General features: G+C 42.3%; 1 protein-coding gene across 13 annotated transcripts in view; it reads right to left on the bottom strand.

Moving 5' to 3' along the window:
- Window positions 1-23203, bottom strand: part of ZNF536 (zinc finger protein 536) — a 342685-nt gene that overhangs the window by 98949 nt on the left and 220533 nt on the right. For 12 of the 13 annotated variants that reach the window (XM_079316181.1, XM_079316174.1, XM_079316173.1 and 9 more), the window contains one exon: window positions 18963-20537. In XM_079316181.1, the coding sequence (XP_079172307.1) occupies window positions 18963-20537 (1575 nt within the window). Of the gene's footprint in view, window positions 1-12303; window positions 14781-18962; window positions 20538-23203 lie in introns of those variants that run through there. The other variant, XM_079316177.1, reaches the window with a different exon arrangement.

Here is a 23203-nt window from a genome sequence, read left to right as displayed (position 1 = left end):
AATGAACTGATTTCTTCGTACAGTATATTATAGCAGCACCAGATAGCAGTGGATGGTTAAGGTTGTGTCAGCATTTCCATTATAAATCCTGTTTTTCAGGGGTTTATAACTCAGCTGTGAAAATGCAGCCCAGGCTAAAACTTGGCGCACAAGGTCTCTGCCAGGAAGAACATTTATTTTACAAATTTCCCCAAAATGTCTCTTGGAATATTCTGGTATCATATGAACATGAATTATACAAATATGGTAAAAGTTTACTAGTTTAGAACTCTGCATTTGTTTATCTATAGAAACAGGTTTGATTTAAAAATAAAACAAGCAGCTTGTCCCTTTATAAAATGACGGGCTAACACACCTTTGCCCGAGAAAGAGCAAAAAATTAATATTTGAAAATCCTTTGAAGCATCACTCCAAAGCAGAGCACTGTTTTTGCGTACCCAGGAATATTTTCATGCTAAATAAAACACGGTGCTGCAGAATTAGATTGTTGAACATTTACCATTGGGTCCTCACGCTGCGAGTGAACTTGCATTAAACCTCACATTAATAAAGCGCTTCATCACAAGAAGCCTGTGTGTCTAGCTCTGTGTTTGGCTCAGCCAAATGCCATTTGGCTATCAAAGACCTGTTTTGATTAGCAACTGGTGCCAAGAAGCAGGGAGAGGAGTGGCAGGCAGAAAGGAGAAACGCTTCTTTTCGCAGTTAATCACCCAAAGAGGAGCAGAGAAAAACACAGAGCAGCGACGGCTGAGCAGCAAATCCAAAACCAGCCCCTGTGACAACAAAACAGCACAGGTCCCATCCTGCCAGGCTGTCAGGCTCTGCTGTGGAAAGCTGGGGGCCAGGGCTGGAGCCACCTGACCTAGGACACCCCAATTCCCAACTTCCCAAAGTGGAACGGTGTCACTGACGTGTCCCAAAGGGCAAACAATGCAACAGCCGAGTTACAACGGCAAAAGCAGCAGCCAGCACGAGAGAGGGTGTTATATGAGAGGCTGGGAGTATTTTCTATCTTTCAATCAGATTTACTGGGAGTAAATCTTATGGGTGAGGGGAGGAGGGGCAGCAGACGGGGTAAGGAGCACTGCATGCTCCCTCCTGCCTTCTCACACAGCACACACTCCCAGCCTTGGCATGGGGGAGCTGGACACGTCCTCCCGCCCCATTTGTGCTGCCCATGCCCAGCCTGACCTGGGGTTTTTAACACTGGCTTTTTCTGTCAATACCCCATGAGTCCATACAAGGATGGCTGCTACATCCCCAGCAGAGCTGCTCTCCCCTCCCACACAGCATTAGGACACACAGAAGATGCTGGTCAACCTTTTATGCTGCTGCCTCTGTCCAAAACCTTACACCTGCAGGTAAGCCACAACCCCAAGTGATGGGAGAGGTGCAGCAGAACCCAGGCAGTGCTGGCTGGGTGCCCCAAAAACCACAGCAGCACAACAGCCACAGGCCCAAGGAGTGGGTGTCTCCCAGAGCCACTTGTCTCTGAGAAACACCTGCACTGCAGGAAGAGTTTATCACACAGCCCTCCTACACCCCTGGTGCACCCACACAAGATCACCCACAGCTTTGGCCCGAGGTTTCTGAAGGAAAGCTGCTCCCACTCCAGCACAATCACCAGGGATGTCTGTCTGCCAGGGAGAGTGCACGAGACTCAGGCACATTCAGAATGTTTACATTAAACAATGAAAAGGAGAGAAGCCTCAGAACAAACGTGCTGTAGCTTACATGAGTCGTGTGAGCCCTGCAGAGGGGTGAGCGAGCAGGTCCTTCCCAGCACCACGAGCCCTGTGAGGCTGGCAGATGCTCCAGTGCAGCTGCACAGCCAAGCCTCCCACACAAAATGCAAGCTCCCTGTAGCAGCAGGAACATTGACTGAGTGGTGGCTGAAGACACAGCATTTGCCAACAAGAAGGACAAACCAAATGTTATTGACAGCAGAGGGTTGGAGGGGAAACATCTGAAATTCGCTGGATCAAAGCTGCATGGCACCAGCATCACCCACTGCAAAGGCCAGACAGGAGCTTCAGGAGCCCCCTGCCTCCACCCCAACCATGACTGGGAAGGAAAAGATTCCAGCAGGTCCAGGGTGCTCCTTGCTCTCCAGCAGAGAGCTGCACCCTGTTTAACCAAGGAGAGCACCTTACCCAGTGCCTGGCTAGCGATGCTCAGCTGGCCCATTGGTGCTTCTTTAGCCTCCCACCCTTCACACCAGGCAGCCTCACCCAAAAGGCTTTTACATGGGGCATTTTCCTGATTTCCATCTTATTTCTGGGGGGAGATACAGGGATAATTACTTTTCCATGTATTTTTTATTAGTTTGTGATTCTGCTCCCAAGGAGGGCAGGGAGCACTGAAGCCTGTTCGTGTGTTTTGAAAGGGAAGAGGAGGAAGTAATCTAAAATACACATTCTGTTAAATAAGGATGCAGAACGATGAGTATCTGTTTCATTGGCAGTGATATCTGACTATCCCAGGCTGAAGTATTAATGTACATTTCTTTAAGAAAATACATAGCATTTGCTGTAAAATATAGAGGATATGCCATAGTGTTTTTGATTATTAAGCTAAATAGCCATGTAAAATGAGTACAGCATATTGGCACTAATTCCTGCTGTACTGAGGCTCCTTTGTGAAATTAGTTAATTAGTTTTCCCCCAACCCCCCCAATCCAAAACTTCGCTTGAATAAATTTGTGGTTAGCACAAGTATGAAGAATTCTGCTTTTCTTGGCTAATTTTTTCTCTCTTCCCCACTTTTCAAAGGAAACTTCCCCTAACTATTGGGAGAACAATGTTCATCTTGGATATGACTGGCTGAAGAGGTAACATTAGCAAAAAATTTATTTAGTGTAGCAAAACAACTGCCCATATTTTCTCTGTCCATCACAGCATAAGGTGAACCAACAGATTCAGCAGACTGTTGTAAACTTGTTAATTCTTTAATAAATTAGCCACAAAAGAAGTGTTAATTAACTAGTAAAAATGTTTAGGGATTCTGTGAAAAAAAATCATAAAGATTGAAAAATGTATGCTTAGTGATATTTTAAAAAATACAGGTTTTTAACTCAGTTTCTGAGACTTTTACAACAAAGTGCAGAGAAAGACAGATGAAATTATGTTCTGACTACATGCACTGAATAAGCCCAAAGGGAACCTCTGTATATAGTTATCAGTGGCACTGAAATCTGCTTAGGAAAGCAACAAGTCTTTTGTTCTGTTGACAACAGTTATTACAATTAATTCATTTTGTGATTGGTATTTGCACTGAGTGACAAGGTGTTATTTTACCTCAGTAAAAGTTAAAATGGTAATACCTACATGTGAAATAACACTGAGTTTGCTATCACTCACTCAAGAAAAGAAAAGACTGTTCAGAAATGCCTGCTCAGCCACCACTGCAAACCTGAAGCGTTAGCATCAGGCTTCTGCTCTTGTTTTCCCAGATTTGCATTTCTGCTCTTCTAAAAGTTTATTTGGGAGGGGAAAAAAAAAAAAAAAAATTGCCTAATTTTTGTTAAATGACAGAACAAAGCATCAGTGGATTACCTGAGCCCCATGGCACAGCCACACCTGGCTCTGGCCCCTCTCTGGATTACCTGAGCCCCATGGCACAGCCACACCTGGCTCTGGTCCCTCTCTGGATTACCTGAGCCCCATGGCACAGCCACACCTGGCTCTGGCCCCTCTGGATTACCTGAGCCCCATGGCACAGCCACACCTGGCTCTGGCCCCTCTGGATTACCTGAGCCACATGGCACAGCCACACCTGGCTCTGGTCCCTCTGGATTACCTGAGCCCCATGGCACAGTCACACCTGGCTCTGGCCCCTCTGGATTACCTGAGCCCCATGGCACAGCCACACCTGGCTCTGGCCCCTCTGGATTACCTGAGCCCCATGGCACAGTCACACCTGGCTCTGGCCCCTCTCTGGATTACCTGAGCCCCATGGCACAGTCACACCTGGCTCTGGTCCCTCTCTGGATTACCTGAGCCACATGGCACAGTCACACCTGGCTCTGGCCCCTCTGGATTACCTGAGCCCCATGGCACAGTCACACCTGGCTCTGGCCCCTCTCTGGATTACCTGAGCCCCATGGCACAGCCACACCTGGCTCTGGCCCCTCTGGATTACCTGAGCCCCATGGCACAGTCACACCTGGCTCTGGTCCCTCTGGATTACCTGAGCCCCATGGCACAGCCACACCTGGCTCTGGCCAGGTGCAATACCTGTGCACATCCACATAGGGAGGGAGGCCCACAGCTGCTGCTTAGACCCTCAGCTGCCCATTTTTAGCATGTGAAAGACAAAGCAAGGAGCGAGGAGCATTAGATGATATAAATTTTACTTTTTGTAGCAGGACCCAGCAAACCAAGGAAAGTTTGCAGCACTAGCAAATGGCAAATAATCCATTAGCTATGGATATTTCAGCACGTCTCTACTTTTATTATAAGTTAGCCTCTCTAAACCATTGACTTAACAGAGAATCATTATAAATCCCCATTTTGAATTTTTTTATTAGCAGTATTTATCACCTTCTCAAAATCAATCCTATATTTTTAAATTAAAACAAATGACTACTTGTACTGCAATCAATATGAGTACATTTCCCTTTTTTAAAAGGAGAAAAAATGGAATACAAAGAAATGTCCTTCTTTGGCTGCATCAATCCAATTTCAATATAATTCAATATTTAATAAATATAATCCTCCATGTCTGTGCAGGGAAACATCATAAAAAATGCAAAAGGTTTCTTGGTCTCCAATAACTTGTATGAAACAAAGTGTTTCCTTATTCCTTCCATAAATACTGCAGTCATATGCTACTATGTTTTGTTCTTCCTGCTTATTAGAAAGAGTTTGCTCTGATTATGTATAAGAAAGGTGGTTTACATATTTTGTGATTAAAAATCCAAAATGCCATCTACCATCTCCAGAAAAATATTGTCTTTATCTCTTTGTATTTCTTTGACTTGTCATTTTTGAAAGGGCAAAAAAGAAAAACCTTATATAATACCTAATTTGTACATCTGTGGTTTCCCTCTGACTTGCATAGGCACCATATGTTTTTAATTATCATAATAGCCTTAAAGAACCTGTTCAGGGAGAAACACATATGATCCTTTTATTAGTGGTTTGCAATTTAAACAGTTTTAACAGAAAAGGTCTGGCTATAAGGGACTGAGAGGCACAAAGGTCTAAAACCCTGTTATTGACCTCTGAAAGCATGAGTTCAGATCCCACCCACCGAGGAGGGACCTGCCTCTCCCACCCCTGACAGAGGTAATCAGTCACATGTGGAACAGCTCTTCTGGACCTCAAAAGATGCAATCTCCAATCTCAAATGGCTTGATGCTTCAGTCAACACCTGGCACAGTGAAACCAGGGTCTACAAACACCCTGGTGCACCCACTCTGTGCCTCCTCCTGCCCAGCCAACGCTCACACAGCAGTGGTGTGTTAGGAGAAGCTATGAGAGCTCCAAAAGCCCAGGATTTCAGCAATTCTCCTTAGGCATTGCTCTCTCAAATTCCCACTTCTGTCCTTTATGCAAACGCAAGGCTGGTGAGCACGCCAATATCCCAGTCATTCGGAGGTAGGAATTAAATTTAACAAGTTCAATTCACTCCTGATTCTGGACATCTAAACACATAATCAGTCTGATAATGTTATTAATTATCATTCAAGTGACAACCTTTGACACTGGCATGCTCCCACAACCTCCCTACTCCAACAACTCAAACAGAAAATCGTTGGCATGAAAACCCACAGTCTTATGAACAGAAATTGTAAATAAGCAGGCACTGAACATACAACGGGGAGTGAGCAAAATCCCCCTTTTCAGAGAGAAAGCAGAGGCTCACACAATAGCTCAGTCACTTGACCCAAAATGAAATTATGCACAACTTCATCCCAAAACAGATAATTTTCACCCCAAACAAAGGTCTGTGGGGAGAAGAGGGTGGGGAAAGAAGCCCAGCTAAAATTACACTGAGGCTGGAAGTCGTTACAGCTCCATCTCAGGAGATAGATGGTGTCCTCATTAGAATGAAGCTTTATTTAGATGGACAGACAGAATCCTTATTAGAACATTAGGCTAAAAAGTTTAAATGTCAGGAAATACAAAATTAGGATTCTGCAAATACATGCTGACTTGAGAAAAAAAACTTAGAGCTCCCTGTGCAGATCCCACTGGACAAACTTAGGAAAAATGCAATTGCTCAGGAATTGCAATCTCCCGTGCCAATCTAACCCTTCAAGGGTATCCTTGGAAAACTCTGTTTCACAAAAGTCAGAGGACATCCCTTTTCTTGGGCAAAGTGTTTTCCACTCATGATCTGAAGCTATCAGCTCCATCCCTGGCTGTACACTGAGCCCAAAGGGAAGGGAGGACTCAGGAGCTGCCATCTCCCACCACCCATTTGAGGAAAAGCCCATGCAGAGGAAAACATGCTGATATTGGAAACCCATTTCCAGCTGCACAGACCCCAAAAACTGTGAATCAGCCATTCTTTGCCCTTCACTGTCTCATTCCCCATTCCCAGGCCCTCTGCTTTCTCCAGGGAAACTCAGGTATTTTGCAGTGATGGAAAGACAGCTTAATTATCTTGCATACAAAAGAGATGGTCATAGTTTTCCATTTTACCTGCAAGCTAATGGATCTTGGGATACCAGACGTGGATGCTCAGAATCCCCTCTGGAGCCCTTCTGGTGATTTGTCGTCTCTTGGTTGCCTTTGGTGCACACGGGTCTCTGCCGAGGTAATATGTGAGCTATTGCACACTAAAAGCAGATTTTTGAGAGAGGAAGCTCAGGCACACACACACCCAGCCCCACCCTGGCACCCTCCACCCTCTCATCCTGTACCTGGCTCCACCAGGGTCCTGAGGAGGATTTTCCCATCTCCCAGGCTTCCAGGGGCCAGGCAGCAAAGGCACGACAGGGTTTGCTCTGAGAGCAGAGCTCTGCATGGCACAGTCCTTGTCCCTCATCCCAGGGCCATGGGGGAGAGCTGCAGGTGCTGGGACAGACCCGGACAGCTGGGGAGATGGACATGCTGACTGAGCAGCCATCTCCATGCACCTCTGCTGAGCTCCCTACTCCTCCTGTATGCAATTTGTGGCAGAGGGCCACCCACCACTGTCCCCTCTGCCAAACTCTAGGGTCCACACTGAACTTTTTACTGGGACCAAAAGGGGATGCCTATAGAAATGGATTTTCTGCTGGAAAATATAAAAGAAAAATAAAATCTTGCATATGGTCATCTAAATAAATAAAGACTATCTCCTTAGGAATTTGGGGGTTTTGTTTCCAATATGAATCCAGCAAAAATTTATCTCTCCCACAGGCTCACCCATAGATCATCAGAGTGAAGTTTTCTGGTGGAACAGAAGTGCCCAGTGTTTAGCTTGCAGCATGGGGAGGACAGCAGGGGACCATGGCTGCAGTCACACAGCCACAGGATGACCACTGACCAGGCCAGCCTGACTTCCACACGGTCAGGTTTGGGCACCTCTCACACCACCTTCTAAGCAAGTGACTCTGCCAGCCCCCAGCAAAGGAGGGAGCACAGACACATCCCACCAGGATGCATTTCCTCACCTTTGGAAACACACACAGGAGCCATCCATCCCTCCATCCACCAAGTACAGTCAGCCCAGGGACCCCTCATGCTGCAAGTCTCAAGCACAGTGCTTCCACTTTGTCCTCTTCTCCCACACAAGTACGAACACAGTTCTACCTTAAGAGAAATCCCAGCTCTCGGCCTGAGAAAACTCTTTCTTTCTTCTCTTTAAGGATCCTCCTTTCACAGTAAGGATCCTCCAAATTTCCAAAAAGTGGATAACAACAATACCACTGTGATCCCATCTGCACACAGCAATGGCACTGTAATGCATAGAGCATAAACCACCAAATTCCCACAGACAGCATCTGTCTTACTACAAACAATGGACCATTATCTTGTAAATAATTCTGATTAAGCTGCAGCATTTTCCCCAAACAAACAGTAGGGGAGCAGAGGGTGAGGATTTTTCTAGTGGGAGTGCCGGTTTTCTCCTTCCCCAGCACTGCCACTCAGTTTTTTATTCAACTGATTGGCCCCCTCCCCTCCCTGCTCTGTCCCCCATGGCTTGGTTTTCATCTTCTGACCTTATCCCAGTGTCAATCATTTTGGCAACTAAAGAGGGAGCCGTCATGTTAATGGGATTCCCACCTCTATCCTTTGGGAAAGCTTTTCTGGTTTGTTTTCTTCTTTTTCACCCCAATGTACAGTTATATAACGATTAGTGAATACCCCCAAAGCCCTCCTGTGACTGAGCAGCTCTCCTGTCAGGGGGTGGAGAGCTCAGCTGCACTGCTGGGTGCTCATTGGTGCTGGCCAGAGTTTGGGGACGTCTGGTCGTGCCGGTGACGCGTCTCGCTGTGCTTGGCATCCGGATGGACATGGCATGGCAGCAAACCTCGCTGGGCCAGGGCTGTCACCCTCTTCAGAGCCTCAGCAGGGAGAGCAGAGCCCTCAGCTGCAGCCCCCAGGAGCAGCACTCTGCTCTCCTCTGCACTCCAGCTGGCAGGTTAGTGAGCTTCAGCTGAAAGGATTCAAAAGAAAACCAAGCGCACAGGCTGGAACAGGGCTAGGTGTGCAAAGGGGAAATTGAAATGAGATACAGTCATGGCCTTTTTCTGAGGTTCTCAAATTGATCTGTGAGTTGAGGAGACCCCCCCAAAGAAGTTCTGAGTTTTATCTTTAGCCTGTTCATCTCAATGCATAAATCTTTTCTTATATGTCTCTCTTGATAAGTGTCCATTTCTATATGGCTGAAGTGTTGTTTTTTCTTCCCTGCATCCTCTTAACTTGCCTTGTTATTCATGTGAGAATTTTAGAGTCAAACACAGTTCCTGGCTTGAATTAAAAAAAAATAAATAAAAATAAAAAAAAAAAGAATAAAGGAGCAAGAACTACCACAGGATGGGGACATTGAATAACAGGCAAAAAAAAAAAAAATTAACTTCAAGTCACGAACTGAAATTACTGACATTCAATAAAAAAAACATACAAGAGCCAATTCAGCCACCAGACTGGGATCTTCTGAGCACCATGGGGACCAGCCCTGGACAGGAGGAACAAACTGTGGCAGACAGTGTGGCAGGACCTCAGTCCTGACAAGGAGCTGCTCACACAGGCACAGCAGTGGCTGGGGAGGGAGCAGCCCAGCAGACACTGCTGAGCCATCACCTGCCGTGGCTGGTGGCACACAGGGCTGGGGCTGGCATGAAGGTGATGGCCAAAACCTGGCAGCTCAGCCCAGCTGGCACCCCAAAGAGGCCTGAAGTAAAAGTCAATTGATTTGGTGAAAAGATATTATGGTCAAAGCATGCCACAGCTGCTGCAGGGAGCCCTGAGCAGCCTTGCTGGGCACGGGCAGGGGTAAGGGAGGTTTTGGTGATGGGTTCTGGTTCTCTGGCTGCTTGGACAGTCAGGCTCACCCAGGCTGCTGGGGCACTGCAGCCATGTACACACCCAACCCCTGTTTGCTATGAGTGTTTATTTTCATCAGTAAATTTTTATAGCTTACTGTAGTCATGTCAGAGAAGGAAGCATTTGTACACTGAGGACTTATATAATGTTCTTCATCTTCAAAGTGCTTTACAAACATTAATTAATTCATTTATCCTCACAGCACTCCTACCAGGGAGATAAGTACTATTATTTTCCATTTCATAATGTAGAATCCAAAGTGGAAAACTTATTTCTTTCCATGGTCAGTGAGTGAATCACAGGTAACCTGCAGGAGAAGTGAGGATTGCCAGCTTCTGAACTGGATCCCCTCTTCCCCAAATCTTTTTTAAAAGACTCGTGTTCTGACAGAGTCATGCCACCTATTGGGATATGCCTTGGGTTTTTCCTTCAGTAAGAGATAATTAAGGAACAATTCCCTCTCTGATCCCCAGCTATTTTCTACCCCACTGTAGCTCTGCAGCTGAACAATGGCTGTTCTATGCAGGGAAGGGTGCTGCAGACGCCCTGGATCAGAGGAGATCAGCTTAAAGGAACTGGCTGGCCTTCCTCTCACTCCATGGACAATGGGGCAGGCAGGGCAAACGCCTGGGGTGGGGGTGGCTTCAGGGACACCTGTTTGGAAATGGCAGGAGCCTCTCTCAGCTGAAATCACTCACACCCAGCACACCCATCTAGAAATTTCAAGTAGTAGGAAAATTGCTGTGGTTTCCTGCATTTGGTCTCAATCCTAAGTGTAATCCTTTTACATTTGTGTGGCAGGGGTGCAGAGGGTTCCTGGTTCACCTCTGTAGTGCTGCTGTAAATAAAGCTCTCCTGTCTGCTCCTCCCCAGCAAATGTGTGGCTGCTTCAAATGGCTCCAACACTGTGAGCCTGGGAGGCTCGATCTCAACACAGCTCAAAACCAAACTCGTGACTGGGTCTTCTAAGGAACTGTTCAGATCCAAGAACAAACCAAAATCAGGGATGACAAACTGAGAAATAAAAGCCCCCGAATTTTATAATTTCTGAGAAAGACAAGCTTCACCTGCTACAGTTCTTGCTAGTGGAGACCTCGGCCACCCTGGGTTGTTTCCAACTTTATGTTTCCACAATAATCAAACTGCATAAACCCCCAGACTTTCTAGGTAATTTTCAAGCTCAAAGCAGACACACTTATTAGCAAAGTAAGCCATGGCATAATGCAGAAGATATGACCACGTCCTACCGGGGAAAGGCCCGTACCTAGATGTTGCTTCAGAACAATCAGAACAATTGTTTAGTGATAAATGTTTTTTGCATATGACTCATCAACCCTTGAAAACAGGATTCCTTATATAATACAAGTGCTGACACAGCCTTCACTTGAGTGGTGTGACTGCAGCTGTATAATTACAACTTTAGATTTGATGTTATGGACCTTAGGTTATGCCATTCAGACAAATGCTCCATTGTATTACAGAGATCTTTTCTCCTTAGTCATATTGCCCACAGGACAATAAGGACTATATTCACAGCTCACTGCATAGAAGTTTAGGCATGGAACCGCCAGCAGTACTACACAAAATGAGATTATACCCGATGGGGTTCAAATGGATTCATAATTGTCACTTTTTCTTGGTTTTTTTTTTTCCTGTGCTCCTAGTTGATACTTTTTTGGAAGTACTCTCCAAATAAAAGGAAGAACAATCTCACACTGAGTCTGGATAAATGTTACAGTTGTCTCACAAATGCTGTATTATTTCTAGCCCTTCCAAAATAATATAATTGTCCTACTGCTGAACCACAGATTTTTCTCAGTATGACACAGAACACTAAAATGTCAGGTCCTGACTCATGGTGTTTTGGTGGAATAAATAAAAAGTACCAATATGCTATTTAGAAGGGAGAGCATTAATGAAGATGTGACACCAGGAGCCCCAGCCATGTTTTCCTTTAGCTCCCACTGCACACTCAGCAGTGCTCCAGGCAATGGGCCACCTGTCAGGGACCCCATCCTGGAAACACTTACCACGGACCTGGGGGTGCTACTGGCACTGCCAAGGCTGGCTGCTTGCTCTCCTACACTTGCTTCACCTCAGGAGAATCCTGCATGGGCCTGGGGAGGGAGGTGTTCTCAGGATGCTCATGGCACACTCTTCCCGTGGGGAACCAAGGTGAGCGTTCAGGGGTTTGCAGGATTGGAGCTGTGACTTCAGTAAGGCTGGGCAAGATTACCCAAGAAAGATCACTCTCTCTGTGTGCTCCTTGTATTTCCCCACTGGGACAGGCCTTGCACACCCATTACTCACTAAGTCTGCATTTCCAGCTGCAGCATAGAGCCCTGGATTTGGCTCACACTGGCCGAGCACCCCGGCACTAATATTCACACACTGAATCCACCCACACTGCTCATTTCCAACCCAGTGGCATCCACAAAAGTTTCTACTGGATTTTAATAGTGACAGAGGAGAAACAGGTCCCACATTCCCAAGGTATTTACACACTGAATCCACCCACACTGCTCATTTTCAACCCAATGGCATCCCCAAAAATTTCTACTGGGTTTTAATAGTGACAGAAGAGAAACAGGTCCCACATTCCCAAGGCATTTTCTGTGACAGAGGATACAAATCTCATGCCCCCCCCCCTTATATACCTGTCTAACCCCACATGGCACCGTTCTAATGCTTTAAAAGATGGGATTTTTTAATAAATATCATTTACAACAAGCAGCTTTGTAGAGCTTGCCTCTCAAAGCATCAAACAACTGTGGATTGCATGAGTGTCTTTAACCAACAAAATGACTCAAAACTGCACTAATGGTTAACAGCTTTTTTTTTTATTAGCAACACTGAGATAAGTTATTGAAGCATTTTAGTATTGTTTTACATTCCATTCAGAAGTGACCTAACTTGTAACTCCATATACATTTAAAGATATAGTTTGACACTTATTCAGAAAGCAACAATTATTAAAACTTACATACCTTCATTACCAGGAAACCTTAATATATTTTCTAATTACTTCCAACAATACTCTATTCCAAAGCACATGATAACCCACTAGAAGTTTACACATTTCACTTCAATCACAGGTTTTAAATTGTGGATGTCAGAGTGCTGTTCATTGAATTTTACTGTCTTTCTTGGTTAATATTGGAAAACCTGGCACAATATATTAAGCTAGAAATATTGCTTAAAGAATATGAAAAAAGATAACTACAGTATTTTTTCCTGCTAAAGCATTACAAAATACAGGACCATTAAAAACTCAAATAGAAATGACAATAAATAACCTTAAAAATGTTAAGAGAATTTTCACTCATACTAAAGTCCATTCCCTAAGCTTGCCAAACACATAAATAACAGAACATATTCAGGACCTCTATTTTTGTACTATTATGATGGTTTGTTATATATTGTGGATGTATTGTGTATACATATATTAATGCTTACACTTAAGGTATATATTTTTTTCTTTGCTGAAACAATTAATAAGCCTCAGGTAATTATTTATCCCTGGCACTACAGGCATCTAGATAGGTGGGAGCAAACCTCAGAAATTCCAGATATGCAATACTGTGCATAACAAGATCATCTCAGCATAAAGATATCCTAAGTTCCTTAGATTACAAGGATGAATTTGGTTATTTATTCCTGAAAGCCTGTAACATAAAATTATAATTGCTGTCAAATTAATTGTTTAAAATTGGCCTCATAATAGGTATTAATCGTACACTTAGTTTTGATTTACAAGAATGTCTAAATTGCTCATGTTTATGAGTAGTTATAGGAAATACTATACCTCAGACACAAGAATGTATATTCCTGAACCAAAACACAAACCAGAGCATTGTCTCACTTTGGAAAGACCTGGAAACATCTCTAGGCCTCTGCCTAATCCTAAATTATAATTTAAATTTGACCTGGATATGACAAAAACAATAAGAATATATTGTTTGGGAGATGAAACTTAGAGCAAAAATCATACAGCTCTAAGCTTACATCATTATTTTGTCTCTGCAAAGAAAAGAAAAGCCTTTCTGTGCTAGGGATTTGCCTTGGTGCGGCTGGCCACTGATGTCTGAAATCAAGGCACATACCAAGGCCTCCTTTTGCAAACACAATCCCCCTTTCAGATGTGCTGCTAGGAGGGGCTGAATGCCTCCAGTCTCTCTGGGAATAGGAGGTACTCAGCACTTAGCTATATCTGATATTTTAGGGGTTAATTTCCAGAAGCATAAATGGAATGGGAATGTCACACCGCAGTATGAAGAATGGTAAGAACTAAAAGTTTTCAACAGTAAACAAAAACGGTGATACCAAACTTATCACCTGAGCAATTGCTGATACAACAAAATACAATCAAATTAAATTATTACATGAAAAAAGCAATGAAATTTTAAAGTCAAATAAACATAGGACCTGATTCTGCAATCCTTAGTTATGTATGTAGTGCTACTCATAGAGAATGAGGGATGCAAGACTGGGCCCTCAGCTTCTGCTTAGGAAGTCAATGTTGATTCAGACAGTATCTCTTCTAGCCAAAAATATGCAGCAAAAGGAAAGTAACATAAACAAGGCTAAATGTCAACAGTGTTTGCAGACTTACAGACACCATCCATTTGTTTGTACTGAAATGACTGGCGAACCATTTGGCAAATACAACGCTATTCACAGACCGGCCCTTTTATCCAGCAACACAAACTTCACTGGATCACTGGCATTCCCAGTTAATTAAAAAAAGGAAGCAAAGCCATATGAGTTTGGTTTGATATTGCCATGCAAATGGCACTGTGACATCCAGAAGTGTGTCTGAAACCCAGGCGGGGGCCGAGGTGCTGATCTCCCGTTTGGAGGAACAGTTCGTACTCTAAAAGCTGGCCTTGGACCTCCTAACTGAAACTAAGAAACCTCTTCAAAAGCACCATAATGGGGCAAAGAAAATTCTGCTGTAAAGCTTCCATATTGTTTCATTCTGCCTTGCAGGAAAAGAATATCCTGGTTACTCCTCCAACTGCAGATCGGGACAAAGCGTTCCTTAAGTGCGTTACATGATACTTTAAATGGGCAGTACTACAATTTGCTGTAGTAGGATGACCTTCCATTGCCTTGGAGCTGTCCTAGAGCTTGGATATATCAGGCCTTTTGCTTCTTAATATGGATTTTGTAATTTAAAAGATCTGCAATAAGGATTCAGGTGAAGCCATCACAAATAATTAAAAATCTTTTTCCGTGTTTCACGTGTTGGTGGTAGTTCTGGCGGGGTTAGCATTATGATCTTTTTGGTTTTGACACCTGTGGCAATAAGCAATTTACAACAACTAAATTCACTATTTAAACATTGGGGTAGAGCACTGTAATTATGTGACAATAAAGCTGTAATAATCTGCCACAATTGATCTTCCCCTTGCCCAGCCCTCTTGTCTGCGCTGTAGTTCCACATTTGGAAGGTATTTCAGAAAGTTACAATGCTGAACATTTTAATAATTCTGTGCAATGCTGAAAGCTTTCTGCTGCAAAGGAAACTGAAAGTGCTCAGCCCTTTGCAGGATCAGAACTCCAAAGCTGCTCCCATGCATCAGAGGGGCCCTGCCCTGTTTTCATACAGCAAAAGAAGTGATAATGGGGTGGAGCCTGTGCAGGAGAAAACAGCACTAATTGCAGAGGAAAGCAAGCATGAATGGAAGCAAATTAGATTTAGAGACAACATGGAACTAATACTTTTGGACATCATTAAGTGTGGATTCAATAGCACTAACCCATTAAGCAGCCAGCTAATGCTCAGGACTACCTCTGGCCAGTAGTTCTGTAGCCCATCAGTTCTCTTTTGAAAGCCTAAGTACTTCCCAAGTAGCAAATGCAAGTAGGGAAATTTTACCATCTTGGTCACAAAGCAGAGAAGTATTAAGGGGAGGAGAGAGAGAAGGGATAAAGGATCTTGTCATAAAAGGTCTTGTGCACAAATCACAAGTAAATTAATGTATTTGAACAGAAGGTAGAACATTATTGTGATACAACTACATGTATATGAGAAGACAAGCAGAAAAAGAGAAGAGCATAAATGGAAAGGAAAACAGATCTTTCAAAACCTAAATACAAAAATAGGTCTAGAACCTCCAAGCTTAACTTGTCAAATCACCAAGGGCTGTGAAAGCAGAGTATACAGACGCTCAAGAAAGCTACCAAGCCATGGACCTTGGGTCTCCCCCCAGCTGTTGGGAAACTCGCTGCCAAGCAGCAAGGAAAGGCCTGTCATCTTCTTAGGAACTGAGGGTCAGCAAAGGCCAACAAGATCCACTCCTAGGTAGAATCACCTGAGACTCCAAAACCAAGTACAGTTCAGGAGTAACTCTAAAATTATTAATGCTTTTTTTTTTTTCCCTTTCTTTCAGTTCATTCTGCTGTATAAGGAGAAATATTACAAAAATTCGTGATTTTTTCTCAGTAGCATTTTGACATGAAAATTTCTTTATTATGCAGTAATTATGGTTCTTTCCTAATTGTGTCTTTCATCCCTGCAGCCTGAAGCATGATAGGAGCATAAATGAATTATGTGTACATCATCAATCTCTCTCATTCTCCATTACAGGGAAACTGAGGACTGCTCCATGTGCAGTGACTCTCTGAAAAAACAATGTGAGTTGATGGCATTCTCCTCTAGAAACAAAACTTTTTTTTTGTGCCAAGATTTTTGCTTAAAAACTGACCTACTATCTTAGGGTAAAATCTGCCATCTAAAAATGATCCACATGGATTGCTGAACACCCCAGCTTGTTTTTAGGCAGCCAGAAATTCAACTCAATTAGCGTGGCCAGCCAAAGATGCAATCTCAGCTTACTGAAGCTGAAATATTTTATTTCAATTATATTTCCTCTGTATTCTGTCTATGGAAAGAGCACTATGCCTTGCTCTCTGAGTGTGCAAGGACTGCTATCAAATGCATCAGTGTTTTCTCTTGAGATGTCCACAACACACACATCACTGGCTGTAAAAAGAAACACAAATGCACAGAGTCTCCCCGAACACAAAGAAACATGAGAATCATGCCCTGAAATCGGATGTTGGAGGTGTGTCTCAAGTTTTCTGATCTCCTAGGCAGTAGGAGAGATAAAGAGAACCATGACTTTGGTCATGGGCTTCGTGCAGGAGGAAAGGAAGGGAGGTTAATAAATGAAGAGGGTGCTCCTGATTGCTAATCTGCAGTGCAGAAACATCAGGTGGGATTCCCACACTAGCATGCACAGATGGAGTGTGATTTCACAGTATAAAATGTCACTGAGAAAATGAAAACTCTCCCAAAACTACTACTTTCACGTGAGCAGGGTCCAAGACAATAAAAAAAAAAAAAGTTTCTGACATGGGGCTTGTTCATGTTTGTCCACTTTTCTGTGAGATATTGTGAAAAATGAAATAATAATTAACTAATCAACCTTTATACTTATATTCTGCAAACACCAATAGGATGACAGAACAGAATTTTAAAAAGCAATTTTTGGATGGGGGAAACAGAAGGACTCCCACTGCATTTTTGATTTTAAAATGGCTTAAAAAATAGAACAGAGAGCTTCTGTTGTTCCTTTTTTCCCTTCATACTTCAAGTCAAATCCATTATCACTGGGCAGAGCTTGTGAAAGGGATATGGTCTTTAAATTCATATAAACTCAAGCTATCATAAAATGCCTGTTGAATTGATTGGAAGATGAAACAAAAAACTAATGGAAGTAACATGACCTCATTTCAATAAAAATATTAGAGGTTTTTTTCTGTTGTTGTGAAAAAGTATGAAGATATTTTGCACAAAGCAACTAATCTTGGTTTTCCAAATTTTTCAGCTTTTTGTTTAGACAGTAATTTTTCTGCTGCATTTTTTTTTTCTTTTTTGTTAATTGATTGTATTCCACAAATGGAAAAAAAAATCCAAGTAGGATTTTACCTGCTGTAAATTAAATCAACTATTAACTCTTTTCAGTAATGTAAACGCTGTTTTTGAAGAATCTGGAAATATTTCCAGCTACCTAAATTGGTTCTTAGTGCACTGAGACACAGAAGTTTACAAGTAAGGCCACGTGGATACTTGGGCAGATATTGGTTAGATGACAGATATTGGCAGATAACAACAATATTGTGAAGTCACAATGCTCTGAGGATACAAGAGAGATAAACTTTGTGTGGAGATATCAGACTTTTTGTATCAGATCAACTAATACACATGGAAAAGCAGAGAGGGGCCTGGAGAGGGGGTTATGGCTTTGAGCATCTACACTCTGCCAGTAAAGTCAGAAAAAGCTTCCACTAACCTTAGGTTAACCAGGGGAACCACTCTTAAGTGCTTGCAGATTGAGGGTTTTATTTTAAATTGTCAGGCTTTAAAACTGTTGATAACGTTTTTCTTTTTTTCTTTTTTCTTTTTTTTTTTTTTTTTTTAACTTGAATACATTTTTTATGCATGTTAAGCTCTGACAATGAGTTTTCTGATTAGTTTGAAGGTTAAGTGAAATGAACATTACTGAAGTTTTAGTGTCCTTTGCTGACTCTGCTTTTTAAAGGGATACTGTTTTTCAAAGGATTTACACTCTAAAATCTCTTTCAAACAAACACTATGCTGACAAAATAGGAGCTAAATAATAAAAAGAAAATCCTCAGTCTCATTTGTTCCAAACAAATTTAATTTTAATTCTTGTAAATATGAAGTGTGTGATATGAGGAAGTAAAACTGCAGTTTTGTAAATCAGAGACTATAAAGGGTAAAAGATGGTTTTGTTTGTTTGGTGTGTTGTTATTTTAATTACCTGGAGGCATATTCTTAATCAGGCAAATCACAATTTACACAACTGCTAGTTAGAATAGTGAAAATGGTCAAGGGCAAGTACTGCATGTGTGCCATTGAGCCAAACCAAAAAAATTGAATTTAAAAAAAAAAAAAAAAGAGGGAAAGAAAATTAAAGAAAAGAAAAATAAAATCTATTCAACACAGGTAGACACATTCTATGTACTTGGCCTTTGATTTCATTGATGTTGTGATAACTAAACACATGCCAATCCAAAGAAAGAAAGGGGAAAACAAAAGAAAGATAGAAAGCAAGGTTTGCTTGGCAAAGCATCCAGTGTTTTTTGTGGGTTCATGTATCAAAATACTGAAAAGTTTGCAAGTTACCATGTGAATTTTTTAAAACTTTTTCCTCCTTTCAGTATGCTAAAGCAGTAAGTATCCCCTTCCGATGCCACTAGCACAGATAGTCTATATTGCTGCTACTCTAGTTTAAAAAGCAAGTTCTTTCTAAAATCCTGTTTAAGTATGCATGCAGCACTGCTGATTTCAATGGAGTAGACCACATATAGGACAAGAATTTGGCCCACAGGGTTTAACATTTAAAAAAATGTATTACTAACAAACATGACTAAGTATATTTAAAGAGCAGCTTCATGATTCTGCACAAGTGTTTTCTGAAATGGTCTAAAAGAAGGTCTAAAACTTACCACACAAGTCAGGTCTCTTGATACATCCACTAGTTGCTGTGCTACTTGCAAGTCCATTAAAGGCTGCTAAGCCATCAGAGCTGTAAGCTCTTAGGACTGACAACATGTTCATCTGCTTCTCCAGGACCTGCGGCCCCTGAACTTGGTCGGGTTTCATCACTTCTTGTGCAGTTTCGTGTGAGGAGAGAAGATTCTGACTGTGCCACTGCTTTTCTGAAGCTTGTGGCAGTGGTGATACAAGCCCTTGTGTGGGTTGTGAGGTGACTGCACTTTGTATATTGTCACCTCCTTCACTGCTTTCTTTATTTAGGGCAGACAACTGCTTATTCATAATATCTGGTTCTGTGTCAATGTCCTCATCTTCAATGTTTTCTTCCTTGGAAGATTCCATATCCTCAGATGAAGCTATGTCAGAAAGGTCATCAATAGCACTTTTATTTACAGAGTCAGAGAGCAGAATATTTGGGTCATCTTCAGATTGTGTTTTTATTTCGGATTCATTACCGGTGCAAGAATTTTGTGTTCCCGTGCCAATAACACCAGGATAAACACCGAACTGCTTATAGAAGTCTGTTGTAAAATTGCAAAAAGTGGATTCCATGTGGCTGGGCCAGGCAGCACTCTTTTGCTCTCCCAGGGTCTCCTTATTTTGTCCTTGGGTCATTTTCTCAGGAGCTGAGTCCAGCTGGCTCAGCATGTTTGGAACTCCTGCCTCCTTGCTGGACTGCACAGAGGGGAGCAAGCTCGCTTTGTTCACCGAGGCTGGAACTTCTCTGGGCTGCTCTTTGTTGTTGCCTATGATGTCTTTACGCTTAGCCTTGCCCAGGTGATTGGCTTGGAGGTGCAGAGCCATTAGCTCCATGGATGAAGTGGTAAAGGAACAAAATAAGCAGCCGTGCCAAGCAATGTTGTCCTGTACAGTGACAGAGGAGCCTGGCAGGGAGGCTGCGTCCGGCCTTACCGACAAGTCCAGAGGCTCGTATTGAGACTTCTCTGTTTTCCGCTGTGAGGACTTGCTATTTATCTTCTCCTCACCACCATCTGAGCCCAGAGCTTTTGCTGAAAGTGGATCTGAGAGAGCTTTATCCTTCATTTCTTTTTCTTTCTTCAAAGAACTTAGGACAAAGCTGTCCATGAAAGCTTGCAAAGACCCTTGAAAGTTCACACCGTTCCCGACCATGCTCTGGTAAGCACGGCCAAGTTCAGAGAAGTGTGTTCCTTTGGAAGATATGTCTGAACCCTTCATATTTTCTGAAGATCCTTCAGATGACATGCCAGCTGCCTGTCCTTGCTGATCTCCAGAAGCCAGCATTCCTGACGTCCACTGCTGTGAGACCATGCCGCTTCGGAAGTCGATACCGGGAAGTCCCTTGAAGGCTCCTCTCAGTATGTCTGGTCTAATAAACACAGAGCTTTTACTCGGTGCCTCATCCTTGTGCTCCTGCCCTGCACTCTGCCCAGAGAGGGGTCCTGCTCCGTTCTGCCGCTCCCGATGGTGCCGCTCCAAGTGGTATTTGAGGGATGCGGACTGAGTGCCAGCATAGTCACAATGTGGACACTTGTAAGGCTTCTCACCTATGGGTGTGGACAGAGAGGAAAATTAAAAGAGAGTTAACTGTGCTTTGGTCTATGGATGAGTGGAGAAATTAAAAAGTCAGCATTAGCTGCTTAAAAACAAGATCTTGGTGCTAATAATCCCTTTTTAAAAAAGAAATGCCTTTAATCGATGACTAATTCATAAACTGAGTATTTCTAAAATGGGTTTCTAGAGTGTTGGGCTATTCAGGAATGACCTGGTATCTACACACAATTAGACATCCTTTTCTTAATCTAACATGTAGAAAACTGTTGTAGAATTAAAAGCTATGATTATGAAAATGAAGCATAACAATTTCAACCACAGTAATCATTAAAAGTACAAGTTTAAAAAAAAGGGAGACAAAGAATGTAACAAATGGATGGTTGCAATATTTTGTGTATACAATTGCTCTAAAATTTGTTTAAATTATACACATGGAAACCATTTTTAAACCTAAAAATTTTATGGCACTGTTACGCAAGACTGAAATGAATGATTTAAGTCTTGCTCTGCAGTAAATCATGGATATAATTAGCAAATGGCATACTGCACAAGTAATTTATCATTATTTGGAGGGCACCATTCCAGAAGGATTCAAAGATCTGCAGACCTACTGCATTGTTTCTAAATAAAGAACTATAAATACATATTCTATAAAATATTAATATCATTACACTACATTATGATTGCAGCACATAAGAACATATAGTTAAAATAAAAAGTAGTCTGTAAAAAAGAAATAGAGTAATAAAAAGTACAAAATATATTTAGTTTCTGTATTTGAAATTAGTATTATCTACTGGTTTTTGCAGTCCTTTAATTTTGTACTAATGACATTTCTAAGGCTCAAGTAGTAAAATGTGTAATTTACCTATCATAAGCACTTTTCTAGGTTTGGCTTGAATAGACTTTTAAAACATATAAGGTGATTTCCATGAATTAAATAAATATTTGAAGTCTACACTAAACTTTTATTGTTCTTCCTTTACTTTCAAAGAGCCAGAAGATTTTACACATATAATAAATATTAACATATAACATAAGATAAAGACATATCAAAATAGAATATACATCTAAGCAAAAGTATATCTAAATTATTGCAGAGCATTGTTAGCACTCCAGAATTTCTTTAAAATGAAAAAGTACTGAAATCCTTACTAAAAGTGGCAGAAATCTGAAAGACCTGCAAGCTGTCAATACTGCCAATTGTTTTTATGAGGGAGCTCTGCAAGAAGAAGAAACTATTTTCTCTAGGTAACTTTTTTTCTTTCCTAAGTAATCCAAAAGACAAAGGCAAGTCTCTTCAAATAGTATAATGGAAACATTTGTTCTGAAAACTTCCTCCAAAGTAAAAATGCTGTATAATATTATGTAGTTAACCAAACCAGCTGGAAAGTTATCCGCTTTCAAATAACCTCAAAATCTGCTAAAAACAAAATTGAAAAGCTTTCAAACTTCTGTTATTTAAGCTAGGGACTCAGTTGAAGGTCTGGTAAATACTTGGGAAGCTGCTGCTCTCAGTGATGGCAGGAATTCACAAAGGAGATGCGAGCCTGGACACTCCCATGGCTGTGGAGCTCTGCAGAGAGCTCTGCCATGAGCAGGGGCTGGATATGTGCTGCAGTCCAGCCTGGGCTGAAGCAGCTTACAAGCAGTGAAATTCTAAATCCATAACATAATCCTGAAGCTAAACGGTGAGACATGAGAGCTTTATATCCAACCACATCAATCGACCTTTTTAGAGGAGAACAGTGCAGAACCTCAAACAAGAGGTGCTCAGCAGAGGGGGAGGCAGTAATTAGCATGGTTCATGCTTTAGGCCTCGGTCCACACAGCTTAACTGAAGAAATCAGATTTAAACATTTCAGTGAAACTTCTGAGTCTTTCCCAATCACCTAATTGAGCTCTGGCGCTTCACTGATGAGGAGCAGGGGCTGCGTTTAGTATGAGCAGTGCAGAAACAAACAGTTCCTACTGAGCCACAACCCTGAGACAGAGCACTCCTGTCTGGGCTCCCCTGCTCCCAGGTGGGCAGCTGGGCACACACACAGCCATCACAGCCCTTGGGAGCAGGGACAAGGACAGGGGACACTGGCTGTCTGTTTGTTTGCATTTCTGCAGGGCTGTTTGGGAGTGTGCAAACTCTGACAGCTGTGCTGCCAGTCAGAACAGGGACAGACAGTAATGCTGGCTTTACAGCATCTTTTCACTGGGGTATTTTTGGAGCCACTTTCAGCTGTTCTGATGTTTGTCCCACCAGTTACTGTAAGCAGTCACCAGTGACTTCTGACACAACTTCAGTAGTTCAGGTGTTGCATAAGACATAATGAGACTGGTGAAAAACAAGTGCCAGACTCTACAGGGTTAAATGTTCTCTCTTTTGAATTTTCACTCCTCTTAACTGAAAAGCTCTCCCTCAGCATCCCCTATGCCTGCACAGAAATCTTTAACACAATTATATTGAGCACTTCCTTTTATTCTAACGATAGTTCAGTGTGTTTGCATTGCACATCAAGTGGCACCATCAAAAATTGTGTCCCAGCATTGCAGGCACTACATCAACTGCTGGAGAACTGTTGCAGGGAGAAGAAGAAATGTCTAATATAGTCTGAAATGATGTTGCTAAAAACATGCAGACATTGCTTAGAGCAGTAGGCTTATG

Source organism: Erithacus rubecula (genome assembly GCF_903797595.1).
Source record: "Erithacus rubecula genome assembly, chromosome: 12".
NCBI classification, from domain to species: Eukaryota; Metazoa; Chordata; class Aves; order Passeriformes; family Muscicapidae; genus Erithacus; species Erithacus rubecula.
This window is presented reverse-complemented; position numbering and strand designations above follow the sequence as displayed.